The sequence below is a fragment of the Carassius gibelio genome, chromosome B23 (assembly GCF_023724105.1).
Source record: "Carassius gibelio isolate Cgi1373 ecotype wild population from Czech Republic chromosome B23, carGib1.2-hapl.c, whole genome shotgun sequence".
Taxonomy (NCBI): Eukaryota; Metazoa; Chordata; class Actinopteri; order Cypriniformes; family Cyprinidae; genus Carassius; species Carassius gibelio.
This window is the reverse complement of record NC_068418.1, coordinates 11,096,991-11,123,757: the sequence shown is the minus strand read 5'-3', so window position 1 is coordinate 11,123,757 and position 26,767 is coordinate 11,096,991. Positions and strand designations below refer to the sequence as shown.

The 26,767-nt window shown below is 44.0% G+C and overlaps 1 protein-coding gene and 1 long non-coding RNA gene across 10 annotated transcripts in view; one reads left to right on the top strand and one right to left on the bottom strand.

The window, feature by feature from the left end:
- Positions 1–3,512: 3,512 nt before the first annotated feature.
- Positions 3,513–24,817, bottom strand: LOC128012146 (uncharacterized). Its single transcript, XR_008182713.1, has 3 exons — positions 24,597–24,817; positions 5,114–5,241; positions 3,513–4,163 (listed from the first exon to the last, which is right to left on the bottom strand). It is a non-coding gene; the product is annotated as an uncharacterized LOC128012146 (long non-coding RNA).
- Positions 18,248–26,767, top strand: part of LOC128012144 (tensin-2) — a 48,245-nt gene continuing 39,725 nt past the window's right edge. For 4 of the 9 annotated variants that reach the window (XM_052595177.1, XM_052595178.1, XM_052595176.1 and 1 more), the window contains exon 1: positions 18,248–18,600. In XM_052595177.1, the coding sequence (XP_052451137.1) occupies positions 18,487–18,600 (114 nt within the window). In that variant the 5' untranslated portion in view covers positions 18,248–18,486. The remainder of the gene's footprint in view (positions 18,601–26,767) is intronic. The other 5 variants (XM_052595185.1, XM_052595184.1, XM_052595182.1 and 2 more) reach the window with 2 other exon arrangements.

Here is a 26,767-nt window from a genome sequence, read left to right as displayed (position 1 = left end):
TAACACACCTGTTCACCTGAAGGAAAACTCGACGAAGTGCTATTAGAAGACATCCCGTCAAAGCTTTTTGGTACATATCGCCTACCGTAGATGCAATGCGCATTTGAAAAAGCGAGGCGCTGGAGAGCAAAATTAGTTTGAATGCAAAATACAATTTCACCACTAGATGGGAGTAATTCCTACTTAGTGTCCCTTTAAATAGTATATATGTGTACTGTGTATATTTATTATGTATATATAAATACCATAGACTGTATAAAAACATGGACGTAGTGTCCTTGACGTCACCCGAAGACTCCTGAAGAGAGTTTTTAAAGCTCAAAGTGTGCAGAGCGGGCCGTCGCCACCTGTCATTCAAGTGATTACACCCTTAATTATGCAGAACATTAAGGCTTGATATAATTTAAATGGATGAGTTATAAAAAAATTCACACCCCTCACAGTTCTCATAAAGGGCAAAATTAGCTATATAGAGCAAAATAATTTTTTGCACCAGGCTGTAAACATGTTTTTTTTTTCTGCTGTGAAGTTGGGCATTTTAACATGGGGAGTCTATGGGACTGACTCCCTTTTGCAGCCAGCCTCAAGCGGCCAGTCGATGAATTACAGTTTTAGTCACTTCCATGTTGGTGTCATGCATGTATATATTTAAGAAAAATATGTTATGTTTATAAAATATATTTATATAAATTATATAATTTATATGAATACTTCTCAGGGATCAGAAGCCTGCCCCGTAGTTTCTTCCCCTTGGAGAGAGAGCTAGGTGCTTCCTCTATCTTTCTCTGAGTAGGTTGATGGGATGAGCATCAACACAGAGGAGACTGCAAACTCAACACTGCAGTCCCTTGCATATGAGGAGCTAGAGGAGGTTGTGACTCGCACTGTGCCTAGGCTCAACATCGACTCGCCAGCCAAGAAACAGGATGCTCATATCAAAAGTAAACTGGATGAGAACTTCCTTGAAGCCAGATCACAACCTTTATCTGGGCCTTCCATTTTCCCCTGATCTCCATGCCGAGGTGTCAAGATCGTGGTATAAACCATACTCAGCCTGACTCAGACTGGTTCCCTCAGTAGACTTTCTGATATTCCTGCATTATTTGGCCCTGAGCAGGCTCTGGTTTTGGAACAAGAAGTAGAAACTCTCTTGAGGAAGCCATAGAATGTCTTCCTCCTCCTCGAGAGAAGCAGAGTTCTACAGCCGTTACTTCATCGTTCTGAAGAAGGATGGGGGGTTGCGTCCGATTATAGATCTGTGTCTACTGAACTGCACTATAAAATGATTTCGGTTCAAGATGCTTACTATCAAACAGATCGTGTTTCAAATCAGGTCTGAGGATGCATACTTCCATGTATCCATCCTTCCTCAACACAGGAAGTTCTTGAGGTTTGCCTTTATCCCATACAAGTATGGGATTTTTCCATTCAGCCTGTCACTCTCACCCCGCACTTTCACAAAGTGTGTGGATGCTGCCTTGGCTCCGTTGCAACTCCAGGGCATCTGCATACTGAATTACATCAACAATTAGTTGATTTTAGTTCATTCAGAGCAGATGTCGTCTTTGCCCATATTAAAAAGCTGGGGTTAATGTCAAGAAAAGTGTGCTTTCTCCATTACAAATAACCGCTTATCTGTGCACGGTGTGGGATTCATCAACGATGCAGGCATAGTTGTCTCTTGCTCAAATCGAAGTGATTCTCACTGCCGTGAGGGGACTGAGAGAAGGTCACTCACAGTTTCAGAGACTGTTGGGTCTGATGGCAGGTGCATCCAATGTGATACCTTTAGGTCTGCTGTACTGCATATCAGTTTTGCTTGCTTTGGTCCACCTAAGAAAGTGGCTCCAGCAACCAAGCAAACCCTAAGTAGGGTGGGTGGTTGACGCCATCACACTGGCCTATGAGTCATTTGGCTGGTGTTACCTTTATGGGTCAGAGTGCACTCTGCCTTATCAGTGGGCATAGCCCTTCAGGATGTTTGTGCTGTGGCAGGCTGGTCTTCTCCACACACATTCATCCGGTTCTACACTCTGGACCTGACATCACCCCAGGGTCCCAAGTTCTCTCATCTTTATGTGATCGCCAGATACACACCAGACAGGGACTTGTTTGTATGGTGCGGTGGGTATTCTCATTCCTAAAGCGTTCGATGCAGCTCGAGTTCCTGAAGGGGAATGTCTTGAGGTTACATATGTAGCCATGGTTCCCCAAAGGGAATGAGATTCTGCATCTCCCTGCCATACTCTCTGCATCCCTGCCATCACTCACTTCCACAGAAGCTAACATGTGGGCTAGCCAGATGTGCCTTTATGCTTCCTGGTTGCTCACATCACCCAACTCATGACGTCTCGCTACACTATTGAACTGCTTTCACACATGCTTCAGAAAATGGTCTCACCAGGGTTTCCCCAAAGCGTTCGACACAGCATCTCGTTCTCAAAGGGAACCATGGTTACATATGAAACCTCGAGACGTTTAAACACTTTTGAGTTGGCAAGACTATTTCAAAGGGTAAATCCTGAAGTGTCTCATCCTTCTCCTGAAGAGGTTAATGTCCTATAGCACTTATCTTCAACTTGCCCCAGCACATACACATTGGAAATTTCAATGATGTCGTGAAGACCTTGATTAGCAGGTTCAGTTCTATTTAATTAGGGTTGGAGAAACTCCAGGAGTTATAACAAACATCCCTTTTTTCCAAGTCTTTTGGCCAGATGCAGGTGCGCCACAAAGTTCAATGACCACAAATGTCTTAAGAATTGATATAAACTATAAGAAAGTAAAATCAGCTCAACAACGCCGTTTGCACCGTGCTCTTCCGTTACTTTATGTTTTTTTTATTTTGGTGCATTTTATTTTCTTTTAAATTACTTAGTATAGGAAATTATGATCCTGCAAGAACAGTCTTCTTTTTAAGTTTAGTTCTTCACTGATTGGAAAAGACACAAACATTTTGGCTCAAAGTCTTCCTTTGTGTGCACTGAGGAAGGTTTTGAGGGTAAATGTTTGTGTCTTTTCCTATCATTGATGAATGTTAAATAATCCTGCTCCAAGAGGGCAAGAGTTTTGCTCCAACACACCTGTTTTTCTAGAAATCTTGAAGACATTGATTAGTTCGATTAGGTACTGTATGTTTGATGTGTCTCTGAGAACTGGAACTAAACTCTGCAGAACACTAGCCCTCCATGAGTAGGATTGAACGTTCTTGCACAATAACAGTGGTTCTCAACAACGTTCCTGGAGCCCCCAAGCACTGCAAATGTTGCATGTCTCCCAATTCAAACACTCTTGATTTAGCTCATGAAACTCCAAGACCTGGTATGTCAGGCAAAGGAGACAAAATGTGCTGTGTGGGGCTCCAGGAATGTGGATGAAACCCACCGCCGTGGAACACCTAGAGTTGCCTAAAACATCCTGGCAACTACATAGAAATGTATTGCAAACTATTTTCAGCACTTCAGGTATCGTTTTGCACAGACAAGAACCAGTTGTGCTTTCTTGGGATATGAACCAATATTTATTACATAAATCACATGTTGTATTAACCGCAGGAATGTGGACTTTGCTGTTTGTTGTTTTGTTTGAGCATTTCATTTATTTTGTTTTCATCTGCAATTGCTTGTAGCTGCTTTGCTTAAGCCAATGCAGGACCAAGTGTGCACTTAAGATTCTCATCTTCCCCTGTCTGTCTATTTATCTTTCCTCTCTTTTTTGACCATGCAGTCTGTTTTCTTTATCTATTTTAAGCAGTCTCTTCAGCTTTTCTCATATGACTCCTTTCTTCCTTCCTGCTTACCATTTTTTATTTTTTTGCAGCAGCAATCCGAATAATAAAAAAAGGTTCAAAAGTCCAGACGACATCTGTTAAATGCTATGTAAATCCTTTCTTTTCCACTCAGTTCATAATTAATCTGGTCGATGTGTTGTCTCTCTCCCCTCTGTTTCCCTTCTTGAAAGCCTCCATTTACCATTAGCAGATATTGAGAATTATGTCTGCCTAGGTCCCTGCCAAAAAGTGCTTGGCAGATGTTGGCAGCTGGCTGTCTTTTAGATGATAGCATTCTGGAGCATTTTCCTACTGTGATCACTTCAGGTGTTATAAAATGCTTCTTACTGAGAGCTGTATGCCAGGCTCAATCGACTTCATGAGGTGGTAGAATCTGTGTATCAGACAAACACGTTTCATTAGGATCAGTCCATAGATCATTCAGTTCTCTATTTGCACAATGTGACGTATTACTCTTAAAAATGCCTGGCTTTGCTTTTTTAAATATATCTGTTAGTTTTCATTGCACTTAGTTTTATGGAAAAAGTGCTTGCGCAGCCATTGTCTGAGCTTATCTTATAAAACGAGACTGTGTGAATTTAAAGGTGAAATGTGCAATTTTAGTCTGTTCCAATTGTTTGAATGAGCAGGCACATATAGCAACATTGATAACATTTTTCAATTAAAATCATACAGGTTTGGAACAATGAGGCAATTAATCATAGAATTAAAAAATAATAATAATTCTGTAGGATTACCTCTTTCAGTCAGGTTAAAATTTCATTTGCCTCAAGTCCTAACAGATTTCTATGCTGCATGTAAACATGCTACGTGACTGACATGTTAATGTTATTTTCCAGAATTGTCAATAGATGATGTTTCCAGGCATGTCGCATGAATACCTGTAAAGTCATAACAACACGGTTGTACCTGATAAAGTAGTTAAAGGGACATTGGTGTTCAGAGAGTTGGTTTATGTGTGCATTCAGAGAAAGAGAGAGAACAGGAAAAGAGGAGGGAGGGAAACGAAGGGGCCGAGGAGGCACGAGTGGAATTTGCCTTATAAGGGGAACGATTTAATATACCCACAGGCCACCATGTCACCCCAACCCCCTCCTTTCCTCTCCATCTACATCTCTTATCGTTCTTCAAAAAAAGAAAGGTCCTCTGAAAAACGTAAAACACGCAGCTAAAAATAGTCTTAGAAAGGCAAAGATATAGAGTTTGACTCTGGGAGGCCTTGTCAGGGTAAATCGGCACCGAAGGGCTGATTCTGTTCACACAGGTTCTCAGTTACACAGCCTAAGCCCGGCAGCTACACATCAACGCTGCCAACTCGCATACCAGCTTAGCCTGAAGCCCTGCAGAGCTGCGGCTTCCCTCACTTCCCAGCAATAGTTGTTGTGGTCTCATACGCCATTTCATTTCCTGGTGGATAGTCGTGGTTTCAGCTGGCCTGGTCCATGAGAATGCTGGGAAAATATGCAAGGAAAAATGAGTAAATAGATGAGTGGAATCTAGAGATGTTTATATGAACTTACATATTAAAATTAGTCTAGAAAATGGCAAATGTAAATTATATAATTTAATATACATTATATACATTATATGCATATATACATTTTGCACTAAATTTAGCAAATATGGCAACGTCAATTTAAATACATTTTACATATTGCATTGTCATTTTGCATGTTACATTTCAAAATGAATTTTGCTACCCATATGCTTCCATAGGAAGATCTGTAAGACTTGCATGTTCCTCATTGTGGCCCATGTACATTATTTTTTTATTTATCTTCATTTCAAAGCCATACATTGTTCTGGGTAACTAAATAAGATAAGGTTGACTAAACATGATAAACCTAAGTAGGACATTTTAGCATGGGTCATAAAGTAAGACTAAAATTAAAATAGCTGACAAAATTAACACTGTGTGGATGATAGGGTGTTGCTGAGTGATCGCCTGGGTGTCCTGTGTGGATGAAAGGGTGTTACTAAGTGATCGCCTGGGTGTCCTGGGTGGATGATAGGGTGTTGCTAAGTGATCACCTGGGTGTCCTGGGTGGATGATAGGGTGTTGCTAAGTGATCGCCTGGGTGTGCTGTGTGCATGATAGGGTGTTTCTAAGTGATCGCCTGGGTGTCCTGGGTGGATGAAAGGGTGTTGCTAAGTGATCGCCTGGGTGTCATGTGCGGATGATATAGTGTTGCTAAGTGATCGCCTGGGTGTCCTGGGTGGATGATAGGGTGTTTCTAAGTGATCGCCTGGGTGTCCTGTGCGGATGATAGGGTGTTGCTAAGTGATCATGGTGTCCTGTGTGGATGATAGGGTGTTGCTAAGTGATCATGGTGTCCCGGGTGGATGATAGGGTGTTGCTAAGTGATCGCCTGGGTGTCCTGGGTGGATGAAAGGGTGTTGCTAAGTGATCGCCTGGGTGTCATGTGCGGATGATATAGTGTTGCTAAGTGATCGCCTGGGTGTCCTGGGTGGATGATAAGGTGTTTCTAAGTGATCGCCTGGGTGTCCTGTGCGGATGATAGGGTGTTGCTAAGTGATCACCTGGGTGTCCTGGGTGGATGATAGGGTGTTGCTAAGTGATCGCCTGAGTGTCCTGTGTGCATGATAGGGTGTTTCTAAGTGATCGCCTGGGTGTCCTGGGTGGATGATAGTGTGTTTCTAAGTGATCACCTGGGTGTCCTGGGTGGATGATAGGGTGTTTCTAAGTGATCACCTGGGTGTCCTGGGTGGATGATAGGGTGTTTCTAAGTGATCGCCTAGGTGTCCCGGGTGGATGATAGGGTGTTGCTAAGTGATCACCTGGGTGCCATGGGTGGATGATAGGGTGTTTCTAAGTGATCGCCTGGGTACCATGCGTGGATGATGTGTGGATGATAGGGTGTTTCTAAGTGATCGCCTGGGTGTCCCGGGTGGATGATAGGGTGTTGTTAAGTGATCACCTGGGTGTCCCGGGTGGATGATAGGGTGTTGCTAAGTGATCGCCTGGGTGTCATGTGCGGATGATATAGTGTTGCTAAGTGATCGCCTGGATGCCATGCGTGGATGATGTGTGGATGATAGGGTGTTTCTAAGTGATCGCCTGGGTGTCCCGGGTGGATGATAGGGTGTTGCTAAGTGATCACCTTGGTGTCATGTGTGGATGATAGGGTGTTGCTAAGTGATCACCTGGGTGTCATGTGTGGATGATAGGGTGTTGCTAAGTGATCACCTGGGTGTCATGTGTGGATGATAGGTTGTTGCTAAGTGATCACCTGGGTGGATGATAGGGTGTTGCTAAGTGATCACCTGGGTGTCCTGGGTGTTGCTAAATGATCACCTGGGTGTCATGTGTGGATGATAGGGTGTTTCTAAATTATCACCTAGGTGTCATGTGTTGATGAAAGGGTGTTGCTAAGTGATTGCCTGAGTGTCCCGGGTGGATGATAGGGTGTTGTTAAGTGATCACCTTGGTGTCCTGTGTGGATTATAGGGTGTTACTAAGTGATCGCCTGGGTGTCCTGTGTGGATGATAGGGTGTTTCTAAGTGATCACCTGGGTGTCCTGAGTGGATGATAGGGTGTTACTAAGTGATCGCCTGGGTGTCCTGGGTGGATGATAGGGTGTTGCTAAGTGATCGCCTGAGTGTCCTGTGTGCATGATAGGGTGTTTCTAAGTGATCGCCTGGGTGTCCTGTGTGCATGATAGGGTGTTTCTAAGTGATCGCCTGGGTGTCCTGTGTGGATGATAGGGTGTTTCTAAGTGATCGCCTGAGTGTCCTGTGTGCATGATAGGGTGTTTCTAAGTGATCGCCTGGGTGTCCTGTGTGCATGATAGGGTGTTGCTAAGTGATCACCTGGGTGTCCTGGGTGGATGATAGGGTGTTTCTAAGTGATCGCCTGGGTGTCCCGGGTGGATGATGTGTGGATGATAGTGTGTTGCTAAGTGATCACCTGGGTGTCCCGGGTGGATGATAGGGTGTTGCTAAGTGATCACCTGGGTGTCCTGGGTGGATGATAGGGTGTTGCTAAGTGATCACCTGGGTGTCCCGGGTGGATGATATAGTGTTGCTAAGTGATCGCCTGGGTGTCATGCGTGGATGATGTGTGGATGATAGGGTGTTTCTAAGTGATCGCCTGGGTGTCCTGGGTGGATGATAGGGTGTTGCTAAGTGATCACCTGGGTGTCATGTGTGGATGATAGGGTGTTGCTAAGTGATCACCTGGGTGTCATGTGTGGATGATAGGTTGTTGCTAAGTGATCACCTGGGTGGATGATAGGGTGTTGCTAAGTGATCACCTGGGTGTCCTGGGTGGATGATAGGGTGTTGCTAAGTGATCGCCTGGGTGTGCTGTGTGCATGATAGGGTGTTTCTAAGTGATCGCCTGGGTGTCCTGGGTGGATGAAAGGGTGTTGCTAAGTGATCGCCTGGGTGTCATGTGCGGATGATATAGTGTTGCTAAGTGATCGCCTGGGTGTCCTGGGTGGATGATAGGGTGTTTCTAAGTGATCGCCTGGGTGTCCTGTGCGGATGATAGGGTGTTGCTAAGTGATCATGGTGTCCTGTGTGGATGATAGGGTGTTGCTAAGTGATCATGGTGTCCTGTGTGGATGATAGGGTGTTGCTAAGTGATCACCTGGGAGTCCCGGGTGGATGATAGGGTGTTGCTAAGTGATCGCCTGGGTGTCCTGGGTGGATGAAAGGGTGTTGCTAAGTGATCGCCTGGGTGTCATGTGCGGATGATATAGTGTTGCTAAGTGATCGCCTGGGTGTCCTGGGTGGATGATAGGGTGTTTCTAAGTGATCGCCTGGGTGTCCTGTGCGGATGATAGGGTGTTGCTAAGTGATCATGGTGTCCTGTGTGGATGATAGGGTGTTGCTAAGTGATCATGGTGTCCTGTGTGGATGATAGGGTGTTGCTAAGTGATCACCTGGGAGTCCCGGGTGGATGATAGGGTGTTGCTAAGTGATCGCCTGGGTGTCCTGGGTGGATGAAAGGGTGTTGCTAAGTGATCGCCTGGGTGTCATGTGCGGATGATATAGTGTTGCTAAGTGATCGCCTGGGTGTCCTGGGTGGATGATAGGGTGTTTCTAAGTGATCGCCTGGGTGTCCTGTGCGGATGATAGGGTGTTGCTAAGTGATCACCTGGGTGTCCTGGGTGGATGATAGGGTGTTGCTAAGTGATCGCCTGGGTGTCCTGTGTGCATGATAGGGTGTTTCTAAGTGACCGCCTGAGTGTCCTGTGTGCATGATAGGGTGTTTCTAAGTGATCGCCTGGGTGTCCTGGGTGGATGATAGTGTGTTTCTAAGTGATCACCTGGGTGTCCTGGGTGTTGCTAAATGATCACCTGGGTGTCATGTGTGGATGATAGGGTGTTTCTAAATTATCACCTGGGTGTCATGTGTTGATGAAAGGGTGTTGCTAAGTGATTGCCTGAGTGTCCCGGGTGGATGATAGGGTGTTGTTAAGTGATCACCTTGGTGTCCTGTGTGGATTATAGGGTGTTACTAAGTGATCACCTGGGTGTCCTGTGTGGATGATAGGGTGTTTCTAAGTGATCACCTGGGTGTCCTGAGTGGATGATAGGGTGTTACTAAGTGATCGCCTGGGTGTCCTGTGTGGATGATAGGGTGTTTCTAAGTGATCACCTGGGTGTCCTGAGTGGATGATAGGGTGTTACTAAGTGATCGCCTGGGTGTCCTGGGTGGATGATAGGGTGTTGCTAAGTGATCGCCTGAGTGTCCTGTGTGCTTGATAGGGTGTTTCTAAGTGATCGCCTGGGTGTCCTGTGTGCATGATAGGGTGTTTCTAAGTGATCGCCTGGGTGTCCTGTGTGGATGATAGGGTGTTTCTAAGTGATCGCCTGAGTGTCCTGTGTGCATGATAGGGTGTTTCTAAGTGATCGTCTGGGTGTCCTGTGTGCATGATAGGGTGTTGCTAAGTGATCACCTGGGTGTCCTGGGTGGATGATAGGGTGTTTCTAAGTGATCGCCTGGGTGTCCCGGGTGGATGATGTGTGGATGATAGTGTGTTGCTAAGTGATCACCTGGGTGTCCCGGGTGGATGATAGGGTGTTGCTAAGTGATCACCTGGGTGTCCTGGGTGGATGATAGGGTGTTGCTAAGTGATCACCTGGGTGTCCCGGGTGGATGATATAGTGTTGCTAAGTGATCGCCTGGGTGTCATGCGTGGATGATGTGTGGATGATAGGGTGTTTCTAAGTGATCGCCTGGGTGTCCTGGATGGATGATAGGGTGTTGCTAAGTGATCACCTGGGTGTCATGTGTGGATGATAGGGTGTTGCTAAGTGATCGCCTGGGTGTGCTGTGTGCATGATAGGGTGTTTCTAAGTGATCGCCTGGGTGTCCTGGGTGGATGAAAGGGTGTTGCTAAGTGATCGCCTGGGTGTCATGTGCGGATGATATAGTGTTGCTAAGTGATCGCCTGGGTGTCCTGGGTGGATGATAGGGTGTTTCTAAGTGATCGCCTGGGTGTCCTGTGCGGATGATAGGGTGTTGCTAAGTGATCACCTGGGTGTCCTGGGTGGATGATAGGGTGTTGCTAAGTGATCGCCTGGGTGTCCTGTGTGCATGATAGGGTGTTTCTAAGTGATCGCCTGAGTGTCCTGTGTGCATGATAGGGTGTTTTTAAGTGATCGCCTGGGTGTCCTGGGTGGATGATAGTGTGTTTCTAAGTGATCACCTGGGTGTCCTGGGTGTTGCTAAATGATCACCTGGGTGTCATGTGTGGATGATAGGGTGTTGCTAAGTGATCACCTGGGTGTCCTGGGTGGATGAAAGGGTGTTGCTAAGTGATCGCCTGGGTGTCATGTGCGGATGATATAGTGTTGCTAAGTGATCGCCTGGGTGTCCTGGGTGGATGATAGGGTGTTTCTAAGTGATCGCCTGGGTGTCCTGTGCGGATGATAGGGTGTTGCTAAGTGATCACCTGGGTGTCCTGGGTGGATGATAGGGTGTTGCTAAGTGATCGCCTGGGTGTCCTGTGTGCATGATAGGGTGTTTCTAAGTGATCGCCTGAGTGTCCTGTGTGCATGATAGGGTGCTTCTAAGTGATCGTCTGGGTGTCCTGTGTGCATGATAGGGTGTTGCTAAGTGATCACCTGGGTGTCCTGGGTGGATGATAGGGTGTTTCTAAGTGATCGCCTGGGTGTCCCGGGTGGATGATGTGTGGATGATAGTGTGTTGCTAAGTGATCACCTGGGTGTCCCGGGTGGATGATAGGGTGTTGCTAAGTGATCACCTGGGTGTCCTGGGTGGATGATAGGGTGTTGCTAAGTGATCACCTGGGTGTCCCGGGTGGATGATATAGTGTTGCTAAGTGATCGCCTGGGTGTCATGCGTGGATGATGTGTGGATGATAGGGTGTTTCTAAGTGATCGCCTGGGTGTCCTGGGTGGATGATAGGGTGTTGCTAAGTGATCACCTGGGTGTCATGTGTGGATGATAGGGTGTTGCTAAGTGATCGCCTGGGTGTGCTGTGTGCATGATAGGGTGTTTCTAAGTGATCGCCTGGGTGTCCTGGGTGGATGAAAGGGTGTTGCTAAGTGATCGCCTGGGTGTCATGTGCGGATGATATAGTGTTGCTAAGTGATCGCCTGGGTGTCCTGGGTGGATGATAGGGTGTTTCTAAGTGATCGCCTGGGTGTCCTGTGCGGATGATAGGGTGTTGCTAAGTGATCATGGTGTCCTGTGTGGATGATAGGGTGTTGCAAAGTGATCATGGTGTCCTGTGTGGATGATAGGGTGTTGCTAAGTGATCACCTGGGAGTCCCGGGTGGATGATAGGGTGTTGCTATGTGATCGCCTGGGTGTCCTGGGTGGATGAAAGGGTGTTGCTAAGTGATCGCCTGGGTGTCATGTGCGGATGATATAGTGTTGCTAAGTGATCGCCTGGGTGTCCTGGGTGGATGATAGGGTGTTTCTAAGTGATCGCCTGGGTGTCCTGTGCGGATGATAGGGTGTTGCTAAGTGATCATGGTGTCCTGTGTGGATGATAGGGTGTTGCTAAGTGATCATGGTGTCCTGTGTGGATGATAGGGTGTTGCTAAGTGATCACCTGGGAGTCCCGGGTGGATGATAGGGTGTTGCTAAGTGATCGCCTGGGTGTCCTGGGTGGATGAAAGGGTGTTGCTAAGTGATCCCCTGGGTGTCATGTGCGGATGATATAGTGTTGCTAAGTGATCGCCTGGGTGTCCTGGGTGGATGATAGGGTGTTTCTAAGTGATCGCCTTGGTGTCCTGTGCGGATGATAGGGTGTTGCTAAGTGATCACCTGGGTGTCCTGGGTGGATGATAGGGTGTTGCTAAGTGATCGCCTGGGTGTCCTGTGTGCATGATAGGGTGTTTCTAAGTGATCGCCTGAGTGTCCTGTGTGCATGATAGGGTGTTTCTAAGTGATCGCCTGGGTGTCCTGGGTGGATGATAGTGTGTTTCTAAGTGATCACCTGGGTGTCCTGGGTGTTGCTAAATGATCACCTGGGTGTCATGTGTGGATGATAGGGTGTTTCTAAATTATCACCTGGGTGTCATGTGTTGATGAAAGGGTGTTGCTAAGTGATTGCCTGAGTGTCCCGGGTGGATGATAGGGTGTTGTTAAGTGATCACCTTGGTGTCCTGTGTGGATTATAGGGTGTTACTAAGTGATCACCTGGGTGTCCTGTGTGGATGATAGGGTGTTTCTAAGTGATCACCTGGGTGTCCTGAGTGGATGATAGGGTGTTACTAAGTGATCGCCTGGGTGTCCTGTGTGGATGATAGGGTGTTGCTGAGTAATCGCCTGGGTGTCCTGGGTGGATGATAGGGTGTTTCTAAGTGATCGCCTGGGTGTCCTGTGTGGATGATAGGGTGTTGCTGAGTGATCGCCTGGGTGTCCTGGGTGGATGATAGGGTGTTTCTAAGTGATCGCCTGGGTGTCCTGTGTGGATGATAGGGTGTTGCTGAGTGATCACCTGGGTGTCCTGGGTGGATGATAGGGTGTTTCTAAGTGATCGCCTGGGTGTCCTGTGTGGATGATAGGGTGTTTCTAAGTGATCGCCTGGGTGTCCTGGGTGGATGATAGGGTGTTGCTAAATGATCGCCTGGGTGTCCTGGGTGGATGATAGGGTGTTGCTAAGTGATCGCCTGAGTGTCCTGTGTGCATGATAGGGTGTTTCTAAGTGATCGCCTGGGTGTCCTGTGTGCATGATAGGGTGTTTCTAAGTGATCGCCTGGGTGTCCTGTGTGGATGATAGGGTGTTTCTAAGTGATCGCCTGAGTGTCCTGTGTGCATGATAGGGTGTTTCTAAGTGATCGCCTGGGTGTCCTGTGTGCATGATAGGGTGTTGCTAAGTGATCACCTGGGTGTCCTGGGTGGATGATAGGGTGTTTCTAAGTGATCGCCTGGGTGTCCCGGGTGGATGATGTGTGGATGATAGTGTGTTGCTAAGTGATCACCTGGGTGTCCCGGGTGGATGATAGGGTGTTGCTAAGTGATCACCTGGGTGTCCTGGGTGGATGATAGGGTGTTGCTAAGTGATCACCTGGGTGTCCCGGGTGGATGATATAGTAATGCTAAGTGATCGCCTGGGTGTCATGCGTGGATGATGTGTGGATGATAGGGTGTTTCTAAGTGATCGCCTGGGTGTCCTGGGTGGATGATAGGGTGTTGCTAAGTGATCACCTGGGTGTCATGTGTGGATGATAGGGTGTTGCTAAGTGATCACCTGGGTGTCATGTGTGGATGATAGGGTGTTGCTAAGTGATCACCTGGGTGTCATGTGTGGATGATAGGTTGTTGCTAAGTGATCACCTGGGTGGATGATAGGGTGTTGCTAAGTGATCACCTGGGTGTCCTGGGTGGATGATAGGGTGTTGCTAAGTGATCGCCTGGGTGTGCTGTGTGCATGATAGGGTGTTTCTAAGTGATCGCCTGGGTGTCCTGGGTGGATGAAAGGGTGTTGCTAAGTGATCGCCTGGGTGTCATGTGCGGATGATATAGTGTTGCTAAGTGATCGCCTGGGTGTCCTGGGTGGATGATAGGGTGTTTCTAAGTGATCGCCTGGGTGTCCTGTGCGGATGATAGGGTGTTGCTAAGTGATCATGGTGTCCCGTGTGGATGATGGGGTGTTGCTAAGTGATCATGGTGTCCTGTGTGGATGATAGGGTGTTGCTAAGTGATCACCTGGGAGTCCCGGGTGGATGATAGGGTGTTTCTAAGTGATCGCCTGGGTGTCCTGTGTGGATGATAGGGTGTTGCTGAGTGATCACCTGGGTGTCCTGGGTGGATGATAGGGTGTTTCTAAGTGATCGCCTGGGTGTCCTGTGTGGATGATAGGGTGTTTCTAAGTGATCGCCTGGGTGTCCTGGGTGGATGATAGGGTGTTGCTAAATGATCGCCTGGGTGTCCTGGGTGGATGATAGGGTGTTGCTAAGTGATCGCCTGAGTGTCCTGTGTGCATGATAGGGTGTTTCTAAGTGATCGCCTGGGTGTCCTGTGTGCATGATAGGGTGTTTCTAAGTGATCGCCTGGGTGTCCTGTGTGGATGATAGGGTGTTTCTAAGTGATCGCCTGAGTGTCCTGTGTGCATGATAGGGTGTTTCTAAGTGATCGCCTGGGTGTCCTGTGTGCATGATAGGGTGTTGCTAAGTGATCACCTGGGTGTCCTGGGTGGATGATAGGGTGTTTCTAAGTGATCGCCTGGGTGTCCCGGGTGGATGATGTGTGGATGATAGTGTGTTGCTAAGTGATCACCTGGGTGTCCCGGGTGGATGATAGGGTGTTGCTAAGTGATCACCTGGGTGTCCTGGGTGGATGATAGGGTGTTGCTAAGTGATCACCTGGGTGTCCCGGGTGGATGATATAGTAATGCTAAGTGATCGCCTGGGTGTCATGCGTGGATGATGTGTGGATGATAGGGTGTTTCTAAGTGATCGCCTGGGTGTCCTGGGTGGATGATAGGGTGTTGCTAAGTGATCACCTGGGTGTCATGTGTGGATGATAGGGTGTTGCTAAGTGATCACCTGGGTGTCATGTGTGGATGATAGGGTGTTGCTAAGTGATCACCTGGGTGTCATGTGTGGATGATAGGTTGTTGCTAAGTGATCACCTGGGTGGATGATAGGGTGTTGCTAAGTGATCACCTGGGTGTCCTGGGTGGATGATAGGGTGTTGCTAAGTGATCGCCTGGGTGTGCTGTGTGCATGATAGGGTGTTTCTAAGTGATCGCCTGGGTGTCCTGGGTGGATGAAAGGGTGTTGCTAAGTGATCGCCTGGGTGTCATGTGCGGATGATATAGTGTTGCTAAGTGATCGCCTGGGTGTCCTGGGTGGATGATAGGGTGTTTCTAAGTGATCGCCTGGGTGTCCTGTGCGGATGATAGGGTGTTGCTAAGTGATCATGGTGTCCCGTGTGGATGATGGGGTGTTGCTAAGTGATCATGGTGTCCTGTGTGGATGATAGGGTGTTGCTAAGTGATCACCTGGGAGTCCCGGGTGGATGATAGGGTGTTGCTAAGTGATCGCCTGGGTGTCCTGGGTGGATGAAAGGGTGTTGCTAAGTGATCGCCTGGGTGTCATGTGCGGATGATATAGTGTTGCTAAGTGATCGCCTGGGTGTCCTGGGTGGATGATAGGGTGTTTCTAAGTGATCGCCTGGGTGTCCTGTGCGGATGATAGGGTGTTGCTAAGTGATCACCTGGGTGTCCTGGGTGGATGATAGGGTGTTGCTAAGTGATCGCCTGGGTGTCCTGTGTGCATGATAGGGTGTTTCTAAGTGATCGCCTGAGTGTCCTGTGTGCATGATAGGGTGTTTCTAAGTGATCGCCTGGGTGTCCTGGGTGGATGATAGTGTGTTTCTAAGTGATCACCTGGGTGTCCTGGGTGGATGATAGGGTGTTTCTAAGTGATCGCCTGGGTGTCCTGGGTGGATGATAGGGTGTTTCTAAGTGATCGCCTAGGTGTCCCGGGTGGATGATAGGGTGTTGCTAAGTGATCACCTGGGTGCCATGGGTGGATGATAGGGTGTTTCTAAGTGATCGCCTGGGTACCATGCGTGGATGATGTGTGGATGATAGGGTGTTTCTAAGTGATCGCCTGGGTGTCCCGGGTGGATGATAGGGTGTTGTTAAGTGATCACCTGGGTGTCCCGGGTGGATGATAGGGTGTTGCTAAGTGATCGCCTGGGTGTCATGTGCGGATGATATAGTGTTGCTAAGTGATCGCCTGGGTGCCATGCGTGGATGATGTGTGGATGATAGGGTGTTTCTAAGTGATCGCCTGGGTGTCCCGGGTGGATGATAGGGTGTTGCTAAGTGATCACCTTGGTGTCATGTGTGGATGATAGGGTGTTGCTAAGTGATCACCTGGGTGTCATGTGTGGATGATAGGGTGTTGCTAAGTGATCACCTGGGTGTCATGTGTGGATGATAGGTTGTTGCTAAGTGATCACCTGGGTGTCATGTGTGGATGATAGGGTGTTGCTAAGTGATCACCTGGGTGTCATGTGTGGATGATAGGTTGTTGCTAAGTGATCACCTGGGTGGATGATAGGGTGTTGCTAAGTGATCACCTGGGTGTCCTGGGTGTTGCTAAATGATCACCTGGGTGTCATGTGTGGATGATAGGGTGTTTCTAAATTATCACCTGGGTGTCATGTGTTGATGAAAGGGTGTTGCTAAGTGATTGCCTGAGTGTCCCGGGTGGATGATAGGGTGTCGTTAAGTGATCACCTTGGTGTCCTGTGTGGATTATAGGGTGTTACTAAGTGATCGCCTGGGTGTCCTGTGTGGATGATAGGGTGTTTCTAAGTGATCACCTGGGTGTCCTGAGTGGATGATAGGGTGTTACTAAGTGATCGCCTGGGAGTCCTGTGTTTATGATAGGGTGTTGCTGAGTAATCGCCTGGGTGTCCTGGGTGGATGATAGGGTGTTTCTAAGTGATCGCCTGGGTGTCCTGTGTGGATGATAGGGTGTTTCTAAGTGATCACCTGGGTGTCCTGAGTGGATGATAGGGTGTTACTAAGTGATCGCCTGGGTGTCCTGTGTGGATGATAGGGTGTTGCTGAGTAATCGCCTGGGTGTCCTGGGTGGATGATAGGGTGTTTCTAAGTGATCGCCTGGGTGTCCTGTGTGGATGATAGGGTGTTGCTGAGTGATCGCCTGGGTGTCCTGGGTAGATGATAGGGTGTTTCTAAGTGATCGCCTGGGTGTCCTGTGTGGATGATAGGGTGTTGCTGAGTGATCACCTGGGTGTCCTGGGTGGATGATAGGGTGTTTCTAAGTGATCGCCTGGGTGTCCTGTGTGGATGATAGGGTGTTTCAAAGTGATCGCCTGGGTGTCCTGGGTGGATGATAGGGTGTTGCTAAATGATCGCCTGGGTGTCCTGGGTGGATGATAGGGTGTTGCTAAGTGATCGCCTGAGTGTCCTGTGTGCATGATAGGGTGTTTCTAAGTGATCGCCTCGGTGTCCTGTGTGCATGATAGGGTGTTTCTAAGTGATCGCCTGGGTGTCCTGTGTGGATGATAGGGTGTTTCTAAGTGATCGCCTGAGTGTCCTGTGTGCATGATAGGGTGTTTCTAAGTGATCGCCTGGGTGTCCTGTGTGCATGATAGGGTGTTGCTAAATGATCACCTGGGTGTCATGTGTGGATGATAGGTTGTTGCTAAGTGATCACCTGGGTGGATGATAGGGTGTTGCTAAGTGATCACCTGGGTGTCCTGGGTGTTGCTAAATGATCACCTGGGTGTCATGTGTGGATGATAGGGTGTTTCTAAATTATCACCTGGGTGTCATGTGTGGATGATAGGGTGTTGCTAAGTGATTACCTGAGTGTCCTGTGTGGATGATAGGGTGTTGTTAAGTGATCGACTGGGTGTCCTGTGTGGATGATAGGGTGTTGCTAAGTGATCACCTGGGTGTCCTGGGTGGATGATAGGGTGTTTCTAAGTGATCGTCTGGGTGTCATGTGTAGATGATAGGGTGTTGCTAAGTGATCATGGTGTCCTGTGTGGATGATAGGGTGTTGCTAAGTGATGACCTGGGTGTCCTGGGTGGATGATAGGGTGTTTCTAATTGATCGTCTGGGTGTCCTGTGTGGATGATAGGGTGTTGCTAAGTGATCATGGTGTCCTGTGTGGATGATAGGGTGTTGCTAAGTGGTCATGGTGTCCTGTGTGGATGATAGGGTGTTGCTAAGTGATTGTCTGATGAAAATAATAAATCTTGTTCTTTTTTTTTCACAGCCTGCATGATTCAAGGCATCTTTTAATGTTCTCCTAACACTAAAAATAAGCAATTAAGGGGAAAAAAATGCATAGCTTGATCTCAAGAAGAAAAGAAGAAAAGTCAGCTTATGTCTGTTTACAATCTGAAAGACAGAAAACTAGAGCACAATGGTGTGTGTGTTTCTGGGAAAAGTAGGGGGTGGGGGCTGATGTCCTCTGGATTTTGGCTTGTGAGTTGTGTACATTTGGCGGACCGTACGCTGCTTTAAGAGTACTATTAGACTTTTGATTTAATGGGAATATTCTCACCTGTGTGTGCTTAGAAGAGGGAGATGAGATGTGAATTGGCGAACATGTGTGTGTGTGTTTGAATGGGAGCCAGGAAAAGGGGAAGGGCCTCAAGTGAGCGGACAAAAACAGCTGCTCTTGTGTGCTTGGGAAACCTCATCCAGAGAGAGCGACGGTGGAGAGACGGACCAGCAGGGTCCAGATCTCTATATGGGTTGTGCCCTGAGTGCGGATAGCTGTGGGGACGAGCCAGATCCGGTACCCGTGAGAGGGTCTTTAAGGAGGGAGAGAGCAAAGTCCAGGGAAAACATGAGGCTGACCAAGGTGGGTACTTTCAAAATTAACTTACAGGTGAAGAGTTCAGAGAACATGTTTATGTGTGTGCCTTAATGTTGTAAGATGAAGACTCTGTTTGTGGTGAAACCCACGTGAGGAGCTGGGGTCAGTAAGAAGTTACGCAAGTTGTTGTTATGAGTGAAGTTACTCTCTTGTAGTGCAGGACAGCATCAGATAGGATGCATTTCCAATTAGCCTATGTACAATATATGTTGTGCATTTACATGCTTGTTATATGGAGGGTCTAGAACTGTTTTATGCTTGGTTTGTCTTTTCATGTTTATCATGTTATTAAAAATAGATTTGTGCACATTTTGAAATTTGCTAAGGTATTCTGGGGTGTCGCTAGGGTATTTTTCATGGTTGCTAAGGTATTCTTAATGAGTAATAAGGTGTTCTGGATGGTCGTTTATGTATTCTGTGTGGTTGCTATTCTATTTTGTATCGTTGCTCTTTGAAAGCCAGTGTATAGTTCCCTAATATTTATTTCTAATTTTAGAAAAATATTTTTAGCAATTTTTGTGATATGTCTGTTTGGCCAGTTCTCCAAAGACTGGTGAGTCTCCAGCTGTCTGAAGGTTTTTATTAATCTTGAAAATCAAGATTAACACTTTATTTTAAGAACCAATTCTCACTATTAACTCGCATGCATATTATAACGTAATATTAGCATATTGGCTGTTTATTAATATTTACAAAGCACATATTAATGACTTATTCTGCATGACCATCCTTTTTATCTTACCCCATACCTAAAGCTTAACATCTACCTTTTTAATAAGCAGCAAATAAGGAGTTTATTGAGACAAAAGTCATTGTTATTAGTGAGAACGAGACCTTGTAATAAAGTCTGGTCACTTGGAAAATAAATATCATACCTTTCCTCAAAAAGCAGCCTGATTTGACGTATTATTCGTATTGTAACACAAACAGTGTGTGGGATGAGTTACATGCTAAAGTTGAATGCTGAGGATTAGGGGTTTGTTCAGATTTTTATGTGAGGATGAGCATGTCTGTTCTGGAGTAACAAAGTCTCCCTGATTGTTGACACTGACAAAGAAGGCCTGGAAAACTTGAGGAAGGCTTGATTGTGTGTTTACATGCTTGAGAGTGAAAGTCTGTAATGGTCTGGTCCCCGAGGCTCGTTCACGTGTAGTGCAGCGTGGGAACTTTGAGCCCTATGTATGATGTCACAAAGTTGTAGCTGATCCTGTGAAGCAGGCCTGGGAATCATTATACGTCTCTCACAGCAGTTATTCAGCCATGCCACTTTAATATTTTGCCACAGGTCCGTCATTTGTGGCCGAACTCAAACGCATTTTAGTCTTGTCAGTATTGGACTGTAAAAGAGTCCATCCACTGTCCTGTTGATATTTTAATAGCAAACTTGCATAAGGCTGTGGTTTATTTTAAATGCTTCCTCCTACTATTGTAACCATAATGTTTGTTTTTACAGACATTTTTCATTTTAATACCAAGCTAGTTTCTTTTCTTTTGCTGTGGTTGCAGAGTTTAATGGTAATACTCCTAAATCAGTATATGATCATGTCACGTCGAGGAGGATCTTGGTCTGCTGATGAGACTTTAATGAAACACCAGTGGTGGACGAAGTACACAAATCAAGTACTTGAGTAAAAGTACAGATACGTATAGTAAAATATTACTCCAGTAAAAGTAAAAGTACTCCTTTTTCAATCTTACTCAAGTGAAAGTACAAAAGTACTCAATTTTTTATGTACTTAAGTAAAAAAGTACTGAAAGATAGATGTTTGCAATTTTATATAGGCTACTTAATTTAATGTTATATTAGCACATATTTTTTTATAATCCTACTGCTCAAAATACCTGGGATTTTTTCCAAAATAACCACTATATGGAGTCAAGATATATTTTTGTTGTTGATATGGACTACGCTGATGAGAGTAATGTTCACTGTGAAGCTTACACTGTGATGTACCTGAGAGAAAACAGAGTTGACCATCTGTTTTTCACCAATAAGAACAAAGTAATTTAAAGTTTGTTTTACAGAACATCAAAGTTACAGTACAGACCAAAAGTTTGGACACACCTCCTCATTGAAAGAGTTTTCTTTATTTTCATGACTATGAAGATTGTAGAGTCACACTGAAGGCATCAAGGGCTATTTGACCAAGAAGGAGAGTGATGGGGTGCTGCTCCAGATGACCTGACCTCCTCAGTCACCGGACCTGAACCCAATCGAGATGGTTTAGGGGTGAGCTGGACCACAGACAGAAGGTAAAAGGGCCAACAAGTGCTAAGCATCTCGCGGGGAACTCCTTCAAGACTGTTGGAAGACCATTTCAGGTGACTACCTCTTGAAGCTCATCAAGAGAATGCCAAGAGTGTGCAAAGCAGTAATCAAAGCAAAAGATGGCTACTTTGAAGAACCTAAAATATGACATATTCTCAGTTGTTTCAAGCTTTTTTGTTATTAATATAATTCCATATATAATTCCACATGTGTTAATTCATAGTTTTGATGCCTTCAGTGTGAATCTACAATTTTCTTAGTCATAAAAATAAAGAAAACTCTTTGAATGAGAAGGTGTGTCCAAACTTTTGGTCTGTACTGTAACTTTATATATGACATGATAATAAGGCCTGAAGTTAGGAAGAACATTAAGGAAAATATAATTATATTTTCATAATGATTTTTTCCTTCTCAAACCTTGTCTATGGTTTAAAAACTACCCTGGCCAAACGGGATGCATCTCTTCCCACTTTAATAATTACTGTAGTTACCATGTTCTGAACATCACACATCCTTTCTTTTCTACCCAGATGTAGTCTCTCTCTCTCTCTCTCTCTCTCTCTCTCTCTCTCTATATATATATATATATATATATATATATATATATATATATATATATAGGTGGTTGAATAAAAATATTTGGACATTATTTATAAAAGTTACATCAACTTAGCACCAACAAGCTTGTTAGCTAGACAGTTAGCATCAGCTAACAATATTTACTTATTTTCAGTACGGTTATGAATAAACATTCATGTCTGTCTACTCGTCTAGTTAATCCAAACAATATACATATGTATAACGTTACTGTTGATAAACAATATAAAAACAGACGTCACATAGGACATTTTAATAAAACTGTTAACATTATGGCAGCGGGGAATTTGAACGTGCATGAGTTATTGTATTTAATCTGTGTTATTTAAAGTTTTTTTTACCTAAAATTGATGTGTCTGTACTCGAGCATTTCAGTGGGCTTAAATAGATCACTCTTTACAACGGATTTAGTTCCCAAACAACTGAAAATTTGGACCTAAATATGATTTTCAGTTACAATAATTAATCCAATATTTCGACATTAATAACTTACTTTTAGCAACATCAGACGCACGCGCGCTCACAAGACCTCCCTGTTCTTACTTCTGGAGACTCGCACTAAACGGTTCATTTGAATCAGTGAGTGGTCGACTCCAGAACAGCTGCAATCGGATCATTCTAATTCCTAAACGAATCGTTTGGTGCGATTCGCGATCCGATTTAAAGGTTTATTTTGAAAAGACTCAGTTCATTCATGATGAATCAGACACCGCTTCTGCGTCTCGGAGCACGTGATATATTATAGGGAGTAACGATATGTTTTATGAAATGTAGTGAAGTAAAAAGTATGATTTTATGCTTCGGAATGTAGTGAAGCAAAAGTAAAAGTTACTCAAAATAAAATCACTCAAGTAAAGTACAGATACTTGAAAAACGTACTTAAGTTCAGTAACGAAGTAAAGCTACTCCGTTACTGTCCACCACTGTGAAACACTGTGTTATTCAAGCATATAACTCTTTTATGATGCTATCTAACTAAGCAATCTGACATTTAGCTTGATGTTTTCTAAGCCCCAGTGGAGCAACCAAAGTTTTGTTGTCTTAGTCAAGGGCTTCAGATCAACCTCTCGCAGGATCTGAACCTACGACCCTTCTCATCCTTAAACACTAAGCTGCACCGATGCATTACTTACTCGTCACACCAAATCATTCATCGTGTTCTTTCATTACATATTGCATTATTAGTTGCTCTTGGCTATTTTTTTGTTTGTTTGTTTTTTTGTAATTTAACAAAGAGAGGCTTTAGCCTCTCAGAATCTAGTCCTCACTGAGCTGCTATTGTCTTAGTGTGACGAATACCTAGGCTTCATTCCAGTCTTAAAAGAATCTGTGAGGTCTGCAGGCTCTTTTACATTCTGTGTCATTCTTCTTTGTCTCTGAGGAAGAGCTATACTTCTGGATGGTCACTTTGACCCGGAACAGAACTCGGATTTGGTGAATATGAACTTTGGTATATCTAGGATTTGGCCCTAAAGCTGTTCCAGTGATTATTTTATTTTATTTTATTTTATTTTATTTTATTTTATTTTATTTATATTGTTTTGTTTGTTTGTTTTTCGTCTTGCTTAGTTTGTTTTTTGTCCTTAATTTTGTTGTAATTAATTTAGTTTCTTTGTTTTTTATTTTGTCTATTGTTTTCTTCTTGTTTGTTTTATTTATTGTCCTGTTTTATTTATTGTTGTTTTATTTATTGTTATTTTCATTTTCATTTTGTTTTTGTTTAATTTCATTTTATCCTATTTTGTTTTGTTTCATTTGAGTTGTTTTGTCTTTTTGTTTGTTTTTCAAAAGTTGTGACAAGCTCCTTTCAGCAATTTTTTCCAAATTTTCAATGATATAATTTCTATTAAGAGATTTATTTTTAGTCCATCTCTAGTTCTAATCAATATTCAGCAAACTGCTGTGCATTATGATGCATCTGAATTTCCATTCTTCTATGCAGTCTAAAAACACATCTGTTCAGAAACTATGCTCTTTGTTTATCTTTGCTCTTTGGGACTTATGGTATATTCCTAGAATATCCATGGAATGGCAGAAACTTTAACAAGTGCTAGTTTATTGCAGCCATAATCCACAGGCATCCACTATAAACACCACACAGGAAAACGCCTGGTCAGTGTATAAATAGGCTGTTTTTTCTGAGTAACACACACTCATGCATGCTGCTAAAGCACATACAGGGGCATAAACATGTTTTTATTTTTTCCACCGATCCCAACATGCACATAAATATTAAAACATCAACAAATATATACCAAAACCTTTACATTTCTGAGCAATCTGAATTACAATTCAGGCAATTGAAACCACCCAGAACACCCTAGTAACTGCATAACAAATTTTTCTCACATTGGATACATTGGAATTCTGGAAGCACTGATCACATCCCCTCATTCTCATATGAAATCAAGCTTTGTAAAGCTTGGATGCTTTCACATATCTACAGCGTGGTGTAACTATCTGCATATTCTCAAGAGGACATGGTCAAACATCAGGGTGACAGCATGAGGATGTGTGTGTAGTGAGGGAACATGAGAAAAATCGAGTGTGCAATCAGGAATGTGAACTGGAAACACTTGAAAGGAAAAAGAAAGCCATCCCTGTCCTTTTCGTGCCACTTTATCAAAGCTCCATTTTGCTGGGGTCATAAAAACAAATTTTTCTCTGAATTCTCTTTGCGCTCTATTTCCTTTCCTCACCGCCCTGACGTCTGCCCGCTGCAGAGTTTGTGCAGCACTGAAAATATTTTGGGAGTGAGAGTTGGGAAATGGGCAGAGAATGAGAAGAGGGACATGATTCAGCGTTTCAAAAAACACATAAAAATCTTTTTAAATATTGTGTTTCTTCTGCCTTACAGTCATTTTTGCATTAAGATTTCAGCTTTTTTCATGCTATAAAAATTAATTATTAATTTTTTAATTGTTTTAAAATGCTTTTATGCATACATGTTGTTTTATATGTCTCAAACACAGACTTCTTAACATTTATATATTTAAATATTAATATTGAAAAATGGTAATGTGAAATATTGAAATCCATTCAATCTATTTATTTATTTATTATTTTTTCCCTCTGTTCTATTTCCATCATAACAATTTTGACAATTAGGACCTACCTCTCTTTTTCTGGTCTCTAGCACACACCTTTCTTTGAATCCCTCTACCCCCGACACTCAGTCCATCTCCTCCTCACCATCCTGCCTCAGTCTCTCTCTCTTTCTCTATCTCTGTCATCTACTTCTCTCCCTCGCTCCCTCCACAGCTGTATTCAATCAACACTTGGCTCTTTTGTACCCAATCATTCCTGCGCTCACCCCTCCCTCCATTTCCTCTTTCTGCATGTTCTCATTTCTCTCTCTCTCTCTCTCCCTCTCTCAGCATCCTCCTCTTTTTCAAATAATGTTTGTGTTGTCCCTCGAACTTTCATCCAAAACTGTTGGTCAACAATTACATCAGCGGACAACAAATATGTGTTTCCAAAGCACATTCATTTGAAAAGGGCCTAAGATGTAAAAGTGTGTGTGCTGACTTGGCCACAGGTGTTTGTAAATATCCGGGACTTCCTGTTTTGTTATTCTGAGTGATTTAGGTGCTGCGGCTATACGGCAGAAACATGGCTCCACTGACACACAGTTCCTCCTCCACAGCTGGGGGTGCTGTGTGTGAGTAATGATCCTTCTCCGTTTCACCACACACTGCTGTGATCATTTCCCCACGGCCAGCTCTCTTCCAGAACCACCTTTTTCCACTCCATTCTCACTTTTTGTCCACAAAAGTTTGGGGAGTCTAGGATTTTTGAAAAGTATTTTATGATTACTAAGGCTTCATTTATTTGAAAAAATACAGTACGTAATTGAAATAATATTACAATTTAAAAATAAATATATTCTATTGGAACACATTTTAAAATCCAATTTATTCCTGTCATGCAAAGCTGAATTTTAAGCTTTGTTACTCTAGTCTTCAGTGTCACATGATCCTTCAGAAATCATTCTAATGTAAATCATATAAAATGGCTTTACTTTTGGCATTAAAACGGATTATTAAAGCAGAGTGAAATGACCTCAGAAATCATTTGTATTGTCGTATAATTTGTTTTAAATATTTAAAATTGATTAATCTCTTGTTGACATTTTTGTTATAACACCATATAACATCAGTAAAGTTAGTTACTTCTTAACTTAGGAGAAAAAATTGCCAATGTGAAGAGCTTGAGAAGAAATAAGAGAAAAATCAAGGTAAATATGCCCTAAAAAAACTAAATTTCCCCGGCTGCGTCATTTTCACTTAAGCTCTATAAAAGTAAATATAAGACGTTTCTTCTATTACATGCATTTTTATAAAATCAGTTGATTTTAAGTTAAAGATTTCATCTTTTTGTAAAGAAACGAATGATACAATGCCTTGAATTTACTTAGTTGTGATTTTTATATATTTTTTTTATAATATAATTTATTTATTACTACTTTTCAAATGCCTTATATGTGCATAGATTTTAATGTTTTACATTTGTTACAAACTTTTTCAAATATTTGTTTAAAATTGTTAAATCATTCAAACCATGTGAAAATACATCTGATTTAAGTACTAACACTCTCCTCCACAGGCCACATGATTTGAGGCATCTCTCGTTTTCATAGCACCAACATATGGGATGAGTTACTTGCCAAAATGTAATGTGCTGTGGGTTTGTTTAAATCCCAAACCTTAAATATGAAAACAGGGAGAGATGGAAAAGAGAGCGCATGTTCATGGGAAATGCAGAAAAAATGCAGTTCTATTTTTAATGATCAAACATGAGTTCCAGACAAAGAACTCTCTCTCCTCTGGTTCTGTAAACAGAATTAATTTGTATGCACATGGCTTGGTGAGTGGGACGGGACGTGTTTCTCTAATGTTCACAGTCTGCCTGCTGGAGGGCCCCTCTCTCTCCAACCATGTGCCTTCCACATCCTGTCTACACATGGCCTGTGTGTCCTACACACGTCTCTCTTTACCCTTTCTCAACAAGCCTCACTCTCTCACTCTCCTTAATTGGATTGTATCATTTCCCCTCCCTGATACTCAAGCTTTCTCTGTCCTGTTCTCTTTCTTCTTCTCTCTTGGCTGTGCATTATATGGTCAGAAATGATCCAGTCGGTGTTAAAAAATAAAAAATAAATAAATTGTATATTGAATTAAATTTTTTTTTTTATTTAAGATTGCAAATAAATGCAATCATTTATTTGCATGCATTAAGTGTGTGTCATTCAATAATACATTTCTATTTGCTGATTTATATTCGTCT